We start from the raw sequence: 14,950 nt of genomic DNA on the forward strand, positions 1-14,950 counted from the left end.
GAATCGTTCTCGACGTCGAGAATTTCATCCCCTTATCAGTATATATAGCTTTCTTTTTATCTTAATTAATTTCATATGAATCTATTATGCTGTTCATGAAGCCGGATATAAAATTATATCAATGGCGACATGAAAATATCATTTGTAAAAATATATTATCGAAAATAATATTCAAGTTAACTGTCCGCCTTCGTTGCACGAGCGCCGTTATTAGGTGGGCGAGGGGAACGCGTCCTCTCAACATATACGCAAATATATATATATATATATGTATAATAATTTCGTCGAGTAAATTAATGTTTACACGTGTAATTTGACCTTAACAAACTTAAACTTTAAATTGTACTCTTTATTTTTTATTTATATATTTATTTATTTATGTTCTTTTTTAATTTTCAAAGTTCTCCAAAAATTTAGCTAATGGCGCCAGGTTCGTTGCACTTCGGCGTAAAATGGCGTGAGGATACGCGAGGAGGATTCCGATCTTGCGCATGGAATTAAGCGACTCGTCGATATCGGATGTACCTAAACAACGATTCTACATAACATTTATACATTATAAAATACGTTAAAACGCGAGCGTCTGGTATTTTTTGCGTGTCAGATTTATTTTCGTGACGGCAAAACAATCGCGAGATGTTGGTGCAATGGAGCTGCTCGAGACACTTATACTGTGGTCGAGGTCCGCTGCCGCCGCGGAGATCTCAAAGTATCAAAACGATTCAAGCGGCGCATTGATCGCGATCCTTCGATCGCGAGCAGCGTGACTATAATTGCAAAGCGAGTACCGTGTATGTACATACCAAACGACGATTGATACATCTCGATGAATCTGTCCGGGAAACTGAGACGCGAGGTGTCGATCCACAACTCCGGGCGCACGGAAGCGGGCTGCCGAAATGTCGAAATTGTGACAATGGATCGCACACGCGATACCCGATACGCTACGACGAACGCCCGACGTTCTACGAGACGCACTCGCGACAATTTTTCGGACGCGAGATTACTTCGAACGGTGACGGATCGCGGGAAAGTACTTACAGGACTACGGAGCGGTTTGAACGCGACATCGCGCGATCGTGGCCGCGCGCTCCGTGACTGGTCAGTGGTCAGCGGTGAGTGGTCGCGCCGGTCGCGGTTGCGCCGCGCGCCGATCGGAATCGGCGGGGGCGGTGGAGGGCCTCTATAGGTTGACCTGTTTCTAGCGGATGTTAGTTAAAACCCAAGATAAGAACTAATATTTAATTTATAACTAAGAAAATGCAAAGTCCAAAATGCATTTAATCGCAATGACATTCGGTACAACAAGACGGCCTTTAAAAATATTGCTTATATACCTTTTCCTCGATACTAGTACCAGATTAAATGAAATTAAATTGTGCATCATCAGATAAAACCGCGCAATTTGCAGATGTAGCACGGACGCGCACCAAAATGATGTTTTATCAGCAGTGTCGGAAAATGAACGTGGCAACGTGGCTACATAGTACCAATTTCGAAAATGCATGTACTGGCGGTAGTGTACAGGGGTGGCTTTCGACGGTTCCACGAAAAAGGCCGGGAACGCCGATTGCCGGGATGGCCTCTCTCAGGCTTCTGGGCCAAAGCACATAACAATAAATAACATGGCGTAGCGATATACAACGGTCGTAGTCCCCGACCTGACAGATCAGGATACGCCAAAGCTTGTGCGTTACTTACGACCACGACTACGACCGTCATATGTGCTTTGGCCCTCTCTCTGCACTCATTCTCAATGCGCGTTCCAAAATTCATTTACGTTTGTTTCGGCTCCATTTGGTTCATTCGGCTCGTTTGCTGCTCACTTCAGACTTCACACGCTTGCAATCACACGCCGACGACTTGCAAACGATGGTGAAATAACCCGGGCTAATCTTAACTTGTTCACAATTGTTTTGTCGGTACCGTCGGTGACACGTGGTGGTGTATTCATCATGGGAAGCACGGATACTACGGCAAAATTGCTGAACGATAACCATGAGATCGACGAGTACGGGACTAACCTAAAGATTCTACCCTGCAACAACCAGGTGAAAGAGTTGCAAACCATTTTGCGGGATAAGTAAGTACTGTTCTTTGCGTTGAAAATTATTGTTTGTAATCATAAGTAAATATACTTTATCTTGAAATAAATAGATAAATTATCTATTTAATTTTCTTTCTATCTCTATACTTCCTATGACAATGAAAAAATTGTGAATATTTATTAAATTTAATTTATTTAATCGAAGGAAACGGGGCTAAATAAGAGCCATTCGCTGTTCTTGATGCGAAAGATTTATTCAATCATTGGTTTTTTTACATACTTATTACTACACAATCATTAATTTATTTATATACTCATGTATATATTGGGTTGCTGGGGAAGTTCTGGCTGTTTCAAGACTTGGCAAAAAATCTATTCACTGGAGCATTCGCGAAATTTCTGCTGTAGGAATATATAAAGGGAGGATATGTTGCCTGTGGATGGTGTCTACTTTTTGAAATGATCAATTTTTGGTTCTATACAAGATAAAAGTGCACGGTGTGTTCCTAAGGCGGCTAGACCTTTTCCAACAATATAATATATGATCCATTTAGATATATAAAATGCTAAATTTTTGTATAGATTGATTATTGAAAATATCTATGAGCTACTCGTTGATAGGCTTTATTTTATAGGAATACCACGAGAAGTGATTTCAAGTTCTATGCTGACCGTTTGGTAAGATATGTTTAATCTTGTATCTTTTACAATATTAAAAGCAAATACCGGATCTGTTTTCTATTGCTGCACTGGCTGTACTAATTTAAGAAGTGTACATATACATTGAAGTGTGAGAAATATACATATATAGATACGAGACTCACCCTTTAGGATCTGTTTCTGTTCTGCTCTTTCCATTGTGGAGTAAAAAAGATAAACTCTGAACTAGTGAAGCCAGTTCGGCAATAGAAAACTGACCCTCAATGTATGTACAGTTCTTGATAAACAATTCAAGATAAACTCTGAACTAGCGCAAACAATAGAAACCAGTGCAGCAATAGAAAACAGACACACTGTTTGAATTATGTTGTAATTTAAATCAATCCAAATTATTATAGCATACATATACATACATTGTGACATATTGTGCTAAAAGCTTTCTCTAAACTTTATATAGTTGACTAATTATCTATACAATAGATACATTAAAAGATGTATAGTGTGATTGTTAGAGCGTTGCTTTCTGATTTTTGCTTATTATATGAGGAAAGGAAGCCATTACGATTTTATTCGAATTGTTTTAGATCAGATTAGTTATTGAAGAGAGTTTGAACCAATTGCCGTTTACGAAATGTGTGGTGACAACTCCAACCGGTGCCAAATACAAAGGTTTAAAATATCAGAAGGGAAATTGTGGTGTATCTATAGTAAGAAGTGGAGAAGCTATGGAACAGGTACAATCTTAATTAATCCTAAGCGTACCAAGATCTTTGTACGAACTAGTTGCTAACTTACGAAATAATACTTTTATAGGGTCTAAGGGATTGTTGCCGTAGTATCAGAATTGGTAAGATATTGGTAGAGAGTGACATTGACACGCATGAAGCTAGAGTAGTTTATGCTAAATTCCCAGACGATATATCAGAGAGAAAGGTCTTATTGATGTATCCAATAATGAGTGAGTATATTGAAGAATATTCTAACAATTGAAAGTATGTTTGGCACTAAGTTTGAAAGAAGATCATAATACATCTTATATTTACTGCACACATAGGTACAGGAAATACCGTTATAAAAGCCATAGCTGTGCTAAAAGAACATAATGTGCTCGAAGAAAATATCATCCTGTCAAATTTGTTTTGTACACCAATTGCAGCCAAATCTCTAGTCACTGCCTTTCCTAAGGTGATTTCTGTTATTGATATTTATTTGCATTTACATGAGTTAATATTAATATTAAGATATATGATAATTTATATTTCGTTTTTTTTTAAATTAAAATTTGATTTTTTACAGATGAAGATCTTAACGTCAGAGATCCATACTGTTGCGCCAAATCATTTTGGACAAAAATACTTTGGTACGGATTAATTATATTTCACTACTGCATAATTTGCTAAGAGACAAATATAGTGCATAATAAAACGAGAAAATCAATTGAGAGTGATTATATGCTAAAAATAAATATCCTGTCAAAGCTAATTAATAATTAAAATTATTATGACTTTTAATAGTAATCTATAACAGTGAAAAAACTATATGTACAATGTCGGATGTTTTCAACAGATGTTCTCACATTCTCTATGAATTTTAGTCTTTTAAGTAATTATTTCAATATTTTTTTAAAATACGTATTTAATTTAATATATTTCAATTTAATATTTCAAATATTTAAACATGACATTGTAAGTAATGCTTTATTTACCCATTTTGTATAAAAAAATTAAATATTTTTTTTTTTGATATTACAATTGAGAATAGATTTACCTAAGATTAATTATATACTAATAGTGCATATTCTCTCTGATAAACAGCTTGGACAATTTTATGATTTATAAAAATATCAAAAAAGCATTTGTTTTGTAGAAATATACTGGAAAGTATAATGTAGATAATCAAATTTTGTTCTAACTTTGAATTATAAACTTTTAAAATCTAAATCTACTAGCTGTAAGCATTCTCTTGATTTTCTCTGTGTATAATAAGACTGTAAGTAATACATTTGTGTTTCAAATGTACTTGAAATCGACCGAATACCGAAATAATTGATATTTTTACAATGACATCTCTTTTAACAGTTTTTTAAAATTAGATAAGATAACAGTTTTTCATCAAATTTTTCTAATTCTCTTATGTTCATAATAGGTACTGCATTATTAATTTTACATGTGCTATACTTAATGTCAAGTATTTGCATATAAAATATCTCGCATTAAGATAAGCTAAGTGTTATATGCGATAATACTTACCAGTTCGGGTATTGCATGTATACATATATATACACACATCTTTTAAATACAGATTTATAGGATCACCGTCCCAGAGAAAAACAGACAATTTGATAGATAAATAATTAAGAGCTTGACATTACAAACATATGTTTTTAAAATTATTTTATTTTCTTATTTCTTAAGAAAGATCTTTTCAGTGAACTTAAAAGGGTAAAAAAATCTTAACTGACATTATACATTTCTAAGTTTACTAAAGTTTAGTAATGTCAGGTTTTCTATGTACACATGAATATGATATGTGTACAATATGTTTGTATATAAACAAGAGAAGTTATAAATAACTATAGCATATGTTAATTTAAAAAAAAATATACAAAATATTTTTTATTTAGTTAAAGCATGTTTTTATTTTTTTTATTCAGATGTAGTATATAACTATCATTACGCTACAGATGTATGCGATTATCTTGGAGCATATAAATTTCGTGTGAAATAAGATTAATATACATTGTTGAATTTTGAGTCACGTACCACACACAAAGCATAGCTCTGTACCATTCTTAACAGTATATGCATAATCGAGTATTCTTTTTACACAATATATAGTTTAGTTGAAATAACATCAAAAGTTATTTCACAATTTGATTTAAGCATTGTCGAAGAGAAAGAATACCTCATTATATGTTATATGATATCTTAAAATAGTATATTATACATAATTATTTTTGCTACATATAGCTTACAGATATGTGAAAAATGTGCATAATACAAATGTCTAATGAGCATAATTTGTTTTATTAGAATGTATAATAGTCTTGAACATACATTGCATTGCAATGATTTCATGATATGCATATATTCAAAATTATATAAAAAAGCGATACACAATGAAGAGGTTTATATATATTATATAATCCAAGACTCTTACATTTGTTGAAGATCTGGTAAATTTAATTCATCCTTGATTGTTGCATTTTATACGTAATTGTAATGTAATATGTATTTGTATACAACATGTGTTGATATAATTATACAATACGTATTATATATTTCTTAACACATTTTAGTCGGACTGGGTACAAACTTTGTTTACAATAGTTTTACAAAGAATAACAAGATATATAACATTTTTTGTTTAATATAAAGAGAATTAAATATTATAACGCACCGCGTAATTTATTTACCTACTTAATAGCATAAAATATACTGATTTACTCAAAGAGATAGTCCCAGCTGTCCGTTAATGTCAGTTAAGAACAAAGAATGATATATGTATAACAGGGATATGTATATTGGGAACTATTTTATGTATAACATATACACTCAGTATATATAGAGTCAAAAAATACAATTCACGTTCAATAATTGAAAACTAGAAAGAAGCATCATATACAACCGTATAAATCTTTGATATCAGTAAAGATATGTTTAATTACATGTTCATTAAATGAGCTATGCAGCTTTTACATGTAGCAAGTTTCAAATAGAAATACGAAAACAATATTTTCTGCAATTTTTTAGGTAATTATTATGCATTTGTTTAAACTATTAAACTATTAGTATAAAATTTTAAACCCAACATCTTAACGAAAATATAGATTTAGTAGATAAAGTCCCTTAAATTTGTTCTTAAATTTACGTTGTCTACGGCATTCTTATTAAAATATTTGCCTTATAACGTGCCTATGAAAAAGCTGCATTCAATAATTACAGGAATATCAGTAAGACCAACAATTTTTATGTGATGTAAATTCCTGTTATTGGACATGAGATGTTTATATACATGTGGTTGTTCATAGATTTATTTACGTTGATAATTGTTTTAACATTTTTCGCATCAGCAACAAGTTTGTTTAATGCGTTGTATGCGTAATATTGATAAATATAGATATATGTGCACAATGATTATTAATTGAATAACACGACAAATAACATTAGTAAAATAAATATAACTTTGAAACTGGACTACTTTTTATTTTTGTGTATTTTTTTATATTTTAATCTATATTTAGAGGAATTTAAATATTATTATTATCGTAATAGAACATAGATTATTATACAGCACACAATTACTTATTATATTAATGATTCTCCATTAATATAATTAACCAATAAACACTAATTTTGTAATTTGTTAAATTTATTTGCACGTTCTTCTCTAATCTTTCCAATCGTGATTAGAAAACTTGTTCATTTTTATTAGTGGTAGTGAAATTTTTCACTAAAAGACAACCAGATTTATTTTTAATATTCGTATAAAAAATCTTTCAGTCTGAAATATCCTATATATTTCGTTTTTGTTGATTAGAATTTCGTTATATAATTAATGTTACTGAGAAGAGAATATAAATATACAATGAGAGAATAATATTTTATATATTTTACTGTTGACAAAAACGCAGTTTAAAGATTTTTCACAAATATTATTTCGAAGTTTTCTTTATAGATTTTTTTATATATAAATAAATACTTATATATATATATATATATACTTATTTCAAATTATTATAAAAACATTGATAATTATTGGTTTCAGGCTGTACTCGTGTTGTAGTGGAGACACCAAATATACAAGAGAAAGATAATTGAGGCTGTAGTATCATTAGATATTGAACTGATCAAATAGTAAATTCAATTTATTAAGAATATGATGAATGTTATAAAAACTTAGGTAAATCAATGAAATTATTTTTAACCTGAGAAAGGATAAAGAATATTTTTAGATATTGTATACCAAGAAGTATATATTATGCGTAGCTAGTTTTTATATCGCTTTTCAAAGACACCAGCATATACCCTACTACAGATTTGTTATAAAGTTATATCTATATATATTTGAGTATCGTATCTACGTATATACATATATACTTACCTTATTTAATAACAGAAGACAAAGTTAATCAATTCCTCAAAACATATATTGTTATAGATCATATAATATTTATTATTTGGTCAAATATATTAGTAAATTTTAAGGATATATAAACGGAATCTTAAACTTGAATCATTGTATTTATTAATAAATTCTTGTATGCATGTAACAATGATTGCTGTTGAGCCATATATGTATATATATGTATATATACATACTAGTATATATGTATATATACACATGTGTGTATGTGTGTGTGTGTGTGTGTGTGTATGTGTGTGTAATGAATATTATTTTTGTAAATATGGTTATATCTAATGATTATATATCTCTAATATATGTTAAAATTTATTTTAACATTAATATTCAATCTTTATTGTTACTGCCCCCTCCCCCTCATCTTCGTAATGAGAAAGACATATCAACATGAATAAAACTTTACCATTGCTCTCTTTGATTATAGCAGTAAATTATATGTAATATCATGTGCGATATTAATAATAGATATATCATGTTGAAGAATAGAATTATAATAGCAAAAATAATGTTTTATTTCATTTATTTATTTTTATAACAAAGCAACTTGTAGCAAATACTGGGTAAAGCTTAATTTTTTTATGATGGAAGTATTGTTTGAACGATATAGATAAGCAATAAAAGATTTATGCAAGATATTAATCTTGCTGAGCATAGGAAGAAAATGTCATGACTAAAAATAATAAGAGAAACAATAATTTATATAGGCCTTTTGTGATCGGTACAACTGCTACTATTATCACGCATAGCTATTTAGATTTTAGAGCATAACCAGTTTGAATAACATAAGATTATACAGTGTTCTTTTTTTAAATTCATTGTACATTATCATTTTATGCCAGACATAAAAAATTTTTCGTATGATATATGTTAAAGTATTGATTGTGTTGTTTCAATAGTAGCAGTTGTAAGAAATTCTCTCACTTTTGCTTTAAACTTTTATATCATTACAATATCATTTACAAGCATTGTAAACCAGTTTTTCCGTTTTAAAAAATTGAACTTTTTTTAGAGAACTTAATCGTTCGTTTTAGACACAAAGATTCTAATGATCGAATAGACTATTGAATAAGCATGAGTCATATACACACATATCAATGAAATCATGTCACGCCAGTATGAGTCATGTACACCAGCATAATTTTGTCATGCATAGAAAATGGAAGTTTATACTATAGAAAAGATATTCATATAATTCAGTTATAAAAATCTAGAAATCTTCTTTTGTTCTGTTCTTTCTATAATAACTACTTCTAACATATTTAATATATAAGCTCAAGAAATCAACGACTTCTTAAAGCATACTTGGAAAGACTGTTTTGATTATCTTAACGCAAGAAATGTCCAAATACAAATTTTTCTAACAAGCCAAACCTATCTCTAATACTGTTGTGTTCGATTTAAAAAAAAAAGTATAATATAAATATCAAAATTTTTTTCTCACGTGTGTAACAAATCAATTATATCTAAAAATAAAAAAATTTAATTATAATATGTATTTATCTATTATATATCTGTCCTCATATATCTCAAATGATATTGTGTATATGTATATGTTGCTATATCCTATTTTTATTTTTGTACGTTTTGCACGCGGCAACAAAATAACGAGAAAGTTGCACATGTAAAAGAAAAATATACTTCAGTTCCATTATTGGATATGCTACAATGTATCGGGTATGGTGCGGTGCGAAACAATGCAAAAATAATAAACAAACGTGAGGATGTATATATAAAGATAGCGATATGAAGGAATTGTCTCATATCACCTAATCAGACCTGTGGCAAAACATTGGTGAAGACGCGTTTGATCTAAAAATACAAAGTATATTCTATAAAAGAATGTTCCATGCGTCATTTATACTGATCATTCAACAGACTTTCTGCAATGCAGAATATTATCTTGGCAGTACCTTCATTCAGCCTTAGTAATGTAATAAACGTAGCTTTGCAAAATACGTTTGTGGGTGGAAAAGGAAGGATGTCATTGTGTGGAATAGCCCAACTTTACATGGGTATATCTCGTATCTATTCCTCTTTCTCCTGGTCATCGGACTTTTCTTCATTTTTATCGCCACTATCTTCAGCGTGTTCACCTTCGTCGCTAGCGACTACTTTTGCCGCGTTATCTACTTCGGTTGGTTTAGAGTCGTCTAACGCTTTAGTCTCACTTTCTAGAGTTGTCCTTTCTGGTAAACTAGAACAGATAATTATAAATTAATTATTCAATATTTTTAATCGCAGTATAGTTTATATGTATTTTTAATATGTTTCCATAGAATCCATAGTAATCCGTTTATTATTACAATATATCAATTACCTGTCCGAAAGTAATATATCTGCTTCTTTGTCCGCGGAGGGCTAAAAGGAACAGATTGCAAATATTAAATGTGTACAAACTACTAATATAAATTTAGTAGCAAATTCAATAAGTTAGTAAATAGAAATAGGTAAAAATTAAAATAATTTTATATATAACTAATGTTCGTTATAAAATAACAAAATGTAGTTGTCAATTTATATCGTCGTATAATGTTGGCTCTTTTTCAAAGATATATAGACAAGTAAATATAAAAATGATTTGTCATGTGTCGTACATGTGACACACAATAGGCATGAGTGTAGTAATTGTCATTTCTATTTTGGCGCGTCGGAATTCTTTCTCATAAAGAAGCGGTATATCTATATAATTTAAAAGCAAGCTAAGACAAAGCTCTTTTTAAGTTTCAGTTCCGAACAAAGAAACAGCATTACCTCTCGACTTGAAGTATTCCCATTCTCTTGAATTCCATCACTCTGAGACTTCGAATCGAGAGTGATTTCTGCGGTACTCACTGCCGGCGTCACTTTTAGAAACTTTTCCAATTCGTCCATTTCGTTTGCTAAATCAAAATCTTCATAATCCTGCAAATTTAACCGCTTGTTTATCGTTTATAAAAAGTAACATTTTAAACAGTTATTTTGTAATGCTTGTTGTACGTGTACAATATATTTTAAAAATTACACTTGGTATCTGTTAAGAATAATAGAAATGTCAACAGCACAAAAAAAGATAATTACACCGCAATAATCATCCTCGTTAAATATCTGTGGTGGCAACGGATACTTGTTGTTCCTAGCATTACTGTTAGCTTGCATGAATTCTTTCTCCAATTCCTTGCCTGGCTCCGTTATATCGATGATCTCATATTCCACATTTTTACTATCTAGAATCATCATCACGCGTTGCTGTCTTTTCTTCACCTGTAACATATTTACATATAGTTAAAACTTTTCGAAATCTTTTAATTGATAACGTGTGTGTTACTTGAATTTGTTATAATCTACCTATAGGTAGCAAATATTAAAGAAAGTAGAACTTAATATTATTTTATAATTAAAATTATGTCAACTTTATAATATTCGTAATGTTTGTATGTTACAAAGCTTAGCTCAATTTCCATTAGAGTCAGAGTTGCATACAGCATCTGACGGAAAAACTCATGTACGGCAGAGTTTGCTGATTGCAACCGTCTAGTATTTTTTATTATTTTCACAATAATAATAAAATTTACTTAACAATATTTATTGATTGCTGCAAAATATCAACGGCAATAATTGCTACAGTAACAACGTGATACTATAAATATTTGCAAAATATTTGCAGTATATTTAACAGACGACAGAACAAGTTTGCGTTATCGGTAACGGAACTAGTCGCTATCAAGCTAAATATACGTGACAAATTCGACAACCGTCGCTCCTGATCGAGCCAGATAAACAGCCGCGGGCGAGACCCGTGATAAACAGCTGGACAACTGGCGTGACACCGCCGTACGTCCATCGTCGAGGAGAGCGAGCAAGCGGAACCGATACACGCGGGTTATATCGCGGGTGACAGTGCCCGATCATTAGGGCCGCTAATGTGCGGTGCCGTTCGCATTGTAACCTGATACAGCGGCGGCGACGACGACGACGACGGAGACGACGACTGCCTGGCGCGCGCGGTGTCAGACCAGGCGCCGTGATCGAGTGTCGCGTGTCGCGACACCGGAGCCCGAAAGAGCCGCTGGCACTCACTTCCTTGTTACCGCTGATACCCGATACGTAGATCTTGACGACCATCGCGCTGGCTGGGCGAACCACCACCGGCTGTGCTCCTAGACTCGACGACGCGCGCCGTTCCCCTCGCTGCACTGCGTCGCGCTGCGCTACGCTACGCTACGCTCACCGCTCCACTCCGCTCCGCTCCGCTCCGATTAGGCGGCGCGCCGGACAGGCCGGACCGCCGGACGGATGACGACGTGCGGGAACGAACGCGGGGGGGCTACGGCGGACAGCCGACCACCAAACCAACCGGTCGCTCGCGACGGCGCGGCGCGGCAATGATTCCGCTACTTATTAGCCGCCCGCACTCGCAGACTCGCACGCTGACACACGCGTGACCGTGACGCACCGATCTCCGAACGGACGAGGAAAGCGGAGCCGGCCTCTAACTCTACTCCGGACTCCGGGCTGCGCTATACGTGTGGCCTGTGGTGGCCTGGTCCTGGTGTGGCCTGGCCAGCCTGGCCTACGTCATACCGGGCCGGTTCCTCTTTCTCCCTACCCCAGGGATGGAACATGGAAGGTGGAATGAGCGATTCCCCCCCCCCCCTGCTGCGCTGCCTCCGCGGGCGGCGTAAGGAAGAAAAATACGCCCGTGTCGGGAAAAATAATTTTGCGCTCCGCAATGTTTGAATCTTCCCGTTCGGCCGCTTCCGCGATTATGTAACGCGACAACGCGTTACGATGACGTACGTTACGTAATCGACGCGTATTTTTGGAAATTTGTAAAAAAAAAAAAATACACGAGCGATGACGTTTGTTTGGATGCATCGGGAGCTACGACGCGGACCGCGAATTCTTTGACTAGCGATCGAATTATGTAACTTGGCATTGTTGATTGATTTGATTTGCTAAAAAGAAATAAGAAAATTGATTATAAGGTATTTTTTTTAAATGACCGCTGAATTTTGGTAGCAGGGACAGCTTTCGAAAAGATAAATGAAGCTCTTTAATTGGAGAAATCGAGTAAAAGTACATTACGAATTCGAGACACGAAGACTCGAGATCTTTACTATTTAAAAATATGCGCTTGCGATACGTTTATGTGTACGTTCCTGTGTTAGGTAACTCGTCGATAATCCGCCGTGTCGGTCGACATTGGTTCGAATAAAATTGAATTAGCCAGGGCTACTTTCCTCCATATGTGTAAACATATGTCCATATAATCTCACTCAATCCTCTACTTCTATATATCTCAAGTATATTGCAATCTGTCGTTTTATATTAGTTTTAAAAGCTACACTGTATTTTTCAATATATATATATATATATTTTAAGATATGTATGTGTGTCTTTTTAGAATTAATTATTTGCATATGTAAATTCTGAAAAATTCTTAGAAATATTATGCGATATTGAGAATTTTCTTTACCAGGGAAGCTAAATTAAAAACATATATGTTCTGTTAAAAGTTTGTTAAATTGTATTAGGTATATATTTCACTTTCAGAAAATACAATTCGTATTTTGTTTGACTAAAGAATATCTTTTTAGTATGTATTGAGAAGATTGTATTATGTAATAGATAGAATAATTTTTTTTATTATAATAATTAATATTTTGTTAACCCTCGAAAGCTACACTGGGGTCTCAGGGATTCCAACGGAATTTTGAAACTACGTTTGAAATTATTTTTTTTAACGCGTATTTTTTGGTAATAATTTTTTTTAAATTCTGATTTACCATCATATTATAATTCTCGGAAAATTTACAATCGATTGAAAAAAAAAAAAAAACATTACAATACGATGATTTTTTGAAACTTATGAGCGAAAAATGGCTGAGATCCTTCAGTGGCTTACACGTATGCAAAAAATAAGTGTTGCCTGCGTAATATATTTATTTTCTAACACGTTTTTAATAGTCGAGATACATACAGAGTATCTTCTTCAGCAGAACAATGATATAATTCACGTTATAAAATAATGTTTGCAGATAATGGGAATATTTTCCACTAACTTTAGAATCGTCAAGTCTTTTCCGCGCAAGTTTGAAATTCGCCACCATATTGGATGCGCGCGTTTCCTTTCGGCCAACTTCCGACATTATACGACGCTGCCACACGCTGCGCTGCGCGAGGTTACTTCTTTCCGGTTTTCTGCCGAAGTGTACTCCGCTTGCTCGAAATGGTATGATATTTAATCGAAACTTACGTACTAAATCTTGCTGAAATCTACGTGATATTGATGAGCAAATAAGAATAACTGTTTCCGAGAAATTTTTTATGTATATATTTCACCATAAAATGCTAACGTTACACGCTTATGGGGGTTCTAACCCTACAGCGAGGTTATGTTTTGGAAGTGTTGTTCCTCGCTCTATTTTCGACGATCATATATTCCTTTATTCTTTAATATTACCGAAGTTACAAAGATTCTAAAACTGTTCGAATTTTAACAGGCAAAACGCACGAAGAAGGTCGGAATTACCGGCAAATATGGCACCCGTTACGGTGCCTCCCTTAGGAAAATGGTCAAAAAAATGGAAATTACCCAACACAGCAAGTATACTTGCTCATTTTGCGGTAAGGTGAGTAATTGTCATGTTTTATCAATACTATAAGTTGGAATGATACACTTTTAATGTTCAATACTTTTTAAAATTAAGATTTTGGATGTAATAAATTCTCCTTACTGCATTATAAATGTAGTATGTACTACGTTATAAACGTTCTGTTATAAGTTTTTTACATGAACATTATTTGATAATTTAATGCAGTTAGTAAGAGAAATTATCAAAATATGTATCAAGTTATACTATTTTTCTAACAGGAAGCGATGAAACGCAGCGTCGTAGGCATCTGGTCCTGCAAACGATGCAAGAGGACAGTTGCTGGTGGTGCGTGGGTATATTCCACAACGGCTGCCGCTTCAGTAAGATCAGCTGTACGTAGATTGCGTGAAGTTAAAGAACAGTAAATGTATGTAATAAATATCTTTTTAACAATTTATGCCGTGATTTTATTTAATGTGAACCAATTGTTGATTATTTAATGTCAACCAATGATTGACTGTTTCTA

The 14,950-nt window shown here is 33.2% G+C and overlaps 4 protein-coding genes across 6 annotated transcripts in view; 2 read left to right on the forward strand and 2 right to left on the reverse strand.

Annotated features, from left to right (window-relative positions):
• LOC139770253 (uncharacterized) overlaps positions 1 to 1,089 on the reverse strand; it is a 160,946-nt gene extending 159,857 nt beyond the window's left edge. Inside the window, exon 1 of the transcript XR_011717698.1 lies at positions 804 to 1,089. The gene's annotated coding sequence lies outside the window, so the exon portion shown is untranslated. The remainder of the gene's footprint in view (positions 1 to 803) is intronic.
• An 87-nt stretch (positions 1,090 to 1,176) lies between these two features.
• Positions 1,177 to 8,173, forward strand: Kri (uracil phosphoribosyltransferase krishah). Its single transcript, XM_071702080.1, has 7 exons — positions 1,177 to 2,083; positions 2,683 to 2,725; positions 3,292 to 3,441; positions 3,521 to 3,665; positions 3,762 to 3,892; positions 4,004 to 4,067; positions 7,475 to 8,173. Exons 1-7 carry the CDS (start codon positions 1,956 to 1,958, stop codon positions 7,525 to 7,527), a joined length of 714 nt encoding a protein of 237 aa, XP_071558181.1. The 5' UTR covers positions 1,177 to 1,955; the 3' UTR covers positions 7,528 to 8,173.
• Positions 8,174 to 8,352: 179 nt separating this feature from the next.
• On the reverse strand, positions 8,353 to 12,415 carry LOC139770257 (SH3 domain-binding glutamic acid-rich protein homolog). 3 transcript variants are annotated; one of them, XR_011717699.1, is made up of 6 exons: positions 11,906 to 12,400; positions 10,907 to 11,089; positions 10,601 to 10,750; positions 10,167 to 10,207; positions 9,760 to 10,043; positions 8,353 to 9,658 (listed from the first exon to the last, which is right to left on the reverse strand). XR_011717699.1 is itself a non-coding variant. In XM_071702082.1 (5 exons), the coding sequence occupies exons 2-5, from the start codon at positions 11,063 to 11,065 to the stop codon at positions 9,875 to 9,877; spliced, it is 519 nt and encodes a 172-aa protein (XP_071558183.1). In that variant the 5' UTR covers positions 11,066 to 11,089; positions 12,282 to 12,415; the 3' UTR covers positions 8,353 to 9,874. The 3 variants fall into 3 exon arrangements, 2 of the variants coding, with proteins under 2 accessions (XP_071558183.1, XP_071558182.1); XM_071702082.1 differs by having other exon boundaries at positions 8,353 to 10,043; positions 12,282 to 12,415; XM_071702081.1 differs by having other exon boundaries at positions 8,353 to 10,043.
• A 1,513-nt stretch (positions 12,416 to 13,928) lies between these two features.
• LOC139770258 (ribosomal protein L37A) lies at positions 13,929 to 14,879 on the forward strand. The gene is made up of 3 exons (XM_071702083.1): positions 13,929 to 14,060; positions 14,332 to 14,460; positions 14,703 to 14,879. Exons 1-3 carry the CDS (start codon positions 13,944 to 13,946, stop codon positions 14,847 to 14,849), a joined length of 393 nt encoding a protein of 130 aa, XP_071558184.1. The 5' UTR covers positions 13,929 to 13,943; the 3' UTR covers positions 14,850 to 14,879.
• Positions 14,880 to 14,950: the final 71 nt, after the last annotated feature.

Source organism: Temnothorax nylanderi, unplaced genomic scaffold (genome assembly GCF_030848795.1).
Source record: "Temnothorax nylanderi isolate EJ_2023f unplaced genomic scaffold, tnyl_v1.0 TNYL_tig0028_pilon, whole genome shotgun sequence".
In the NCBI taxonomy this organism is placed as follows: Eukaryota; Metazoa; Arthropoda; class Insecta; order Hymenoptera; family Formicidae; genus Temnothorax; species Temnothorax nylanderi.

What these genes read in the sequence shown, in the direction of transcription:
- Kri (XM_071702080.1), top strand. Translation starts at nt 1,956, where the DNA reads ATGGGAAGCACGGATACTACGGCAAAATTGCTGAACGATAACCATGAG. An exon ending in CAAACCATTTTGCGGGATAA is followed by an intron (nt 2,084 to 2,682) that starts GTAAGTACTGTT and finishes TTTATTTTATAG; the next exon opens with GAATACCACGAGAAGTGATT. An exon ending in AGTTCTATGCTGACCGTTTG is followed by an intron (nt 2,726 to 3,291) that starts GTAAGATATGTT and finishes GAATTGTTTTAG; the next exon opens with ATCAGATTAGTTATTGAAGA.
- LOC139770257 (XM_071702081.1), bottom strand. Translation starts at nt 11,950, where the DNA reads ATGGTCGTCAAGATCTACGTATCGGGTATCAGCGGTAACAAGGAA. An exon ending in GTATCAGCGGTAACAAGGAA is followed by an intron (nt 11,090 to 11,905) that starts GTGAGTGCCAGC and finishes AATATGTTACAG; the next exon opens with GTGAAGAAAAGACAGCAACG. An exon ending in GGAATACTTCAAGTCGAGAG is followed by an intron (nt 10,208 to 10,600) that starts GTAATGCTGTTT and finishes TGTTCCTTTTAG; the next exon opens with CCCTCCGCGGACAAAGAAGC.
- LOC139770258 (XM_071702083.1), top strand. Translation starts at nt 13,944, where the DNA reads ATGCGCGCGTTTCCTTTCGGCCAACTTCCGACATTATACGACGCTGCC. An exon ending in TACTCCGCTTGCTCGAAATG is followed by an intron (nt 14,061 to 14,331) that starts GTATGATATTTA and finishes GAATTTTAACAG; the next exon opens with GCAAAACGCACGAAGAAGGT. An exon ending in CTTGCTCATTTTGCGGTAAG is followed by an intron (nt 14,461 to 14,702) that starts GTGAGTAATTGT and finishes TTTTTCTAACAG; the next exon opens with GAAGCGATGAAACGCAGCGT.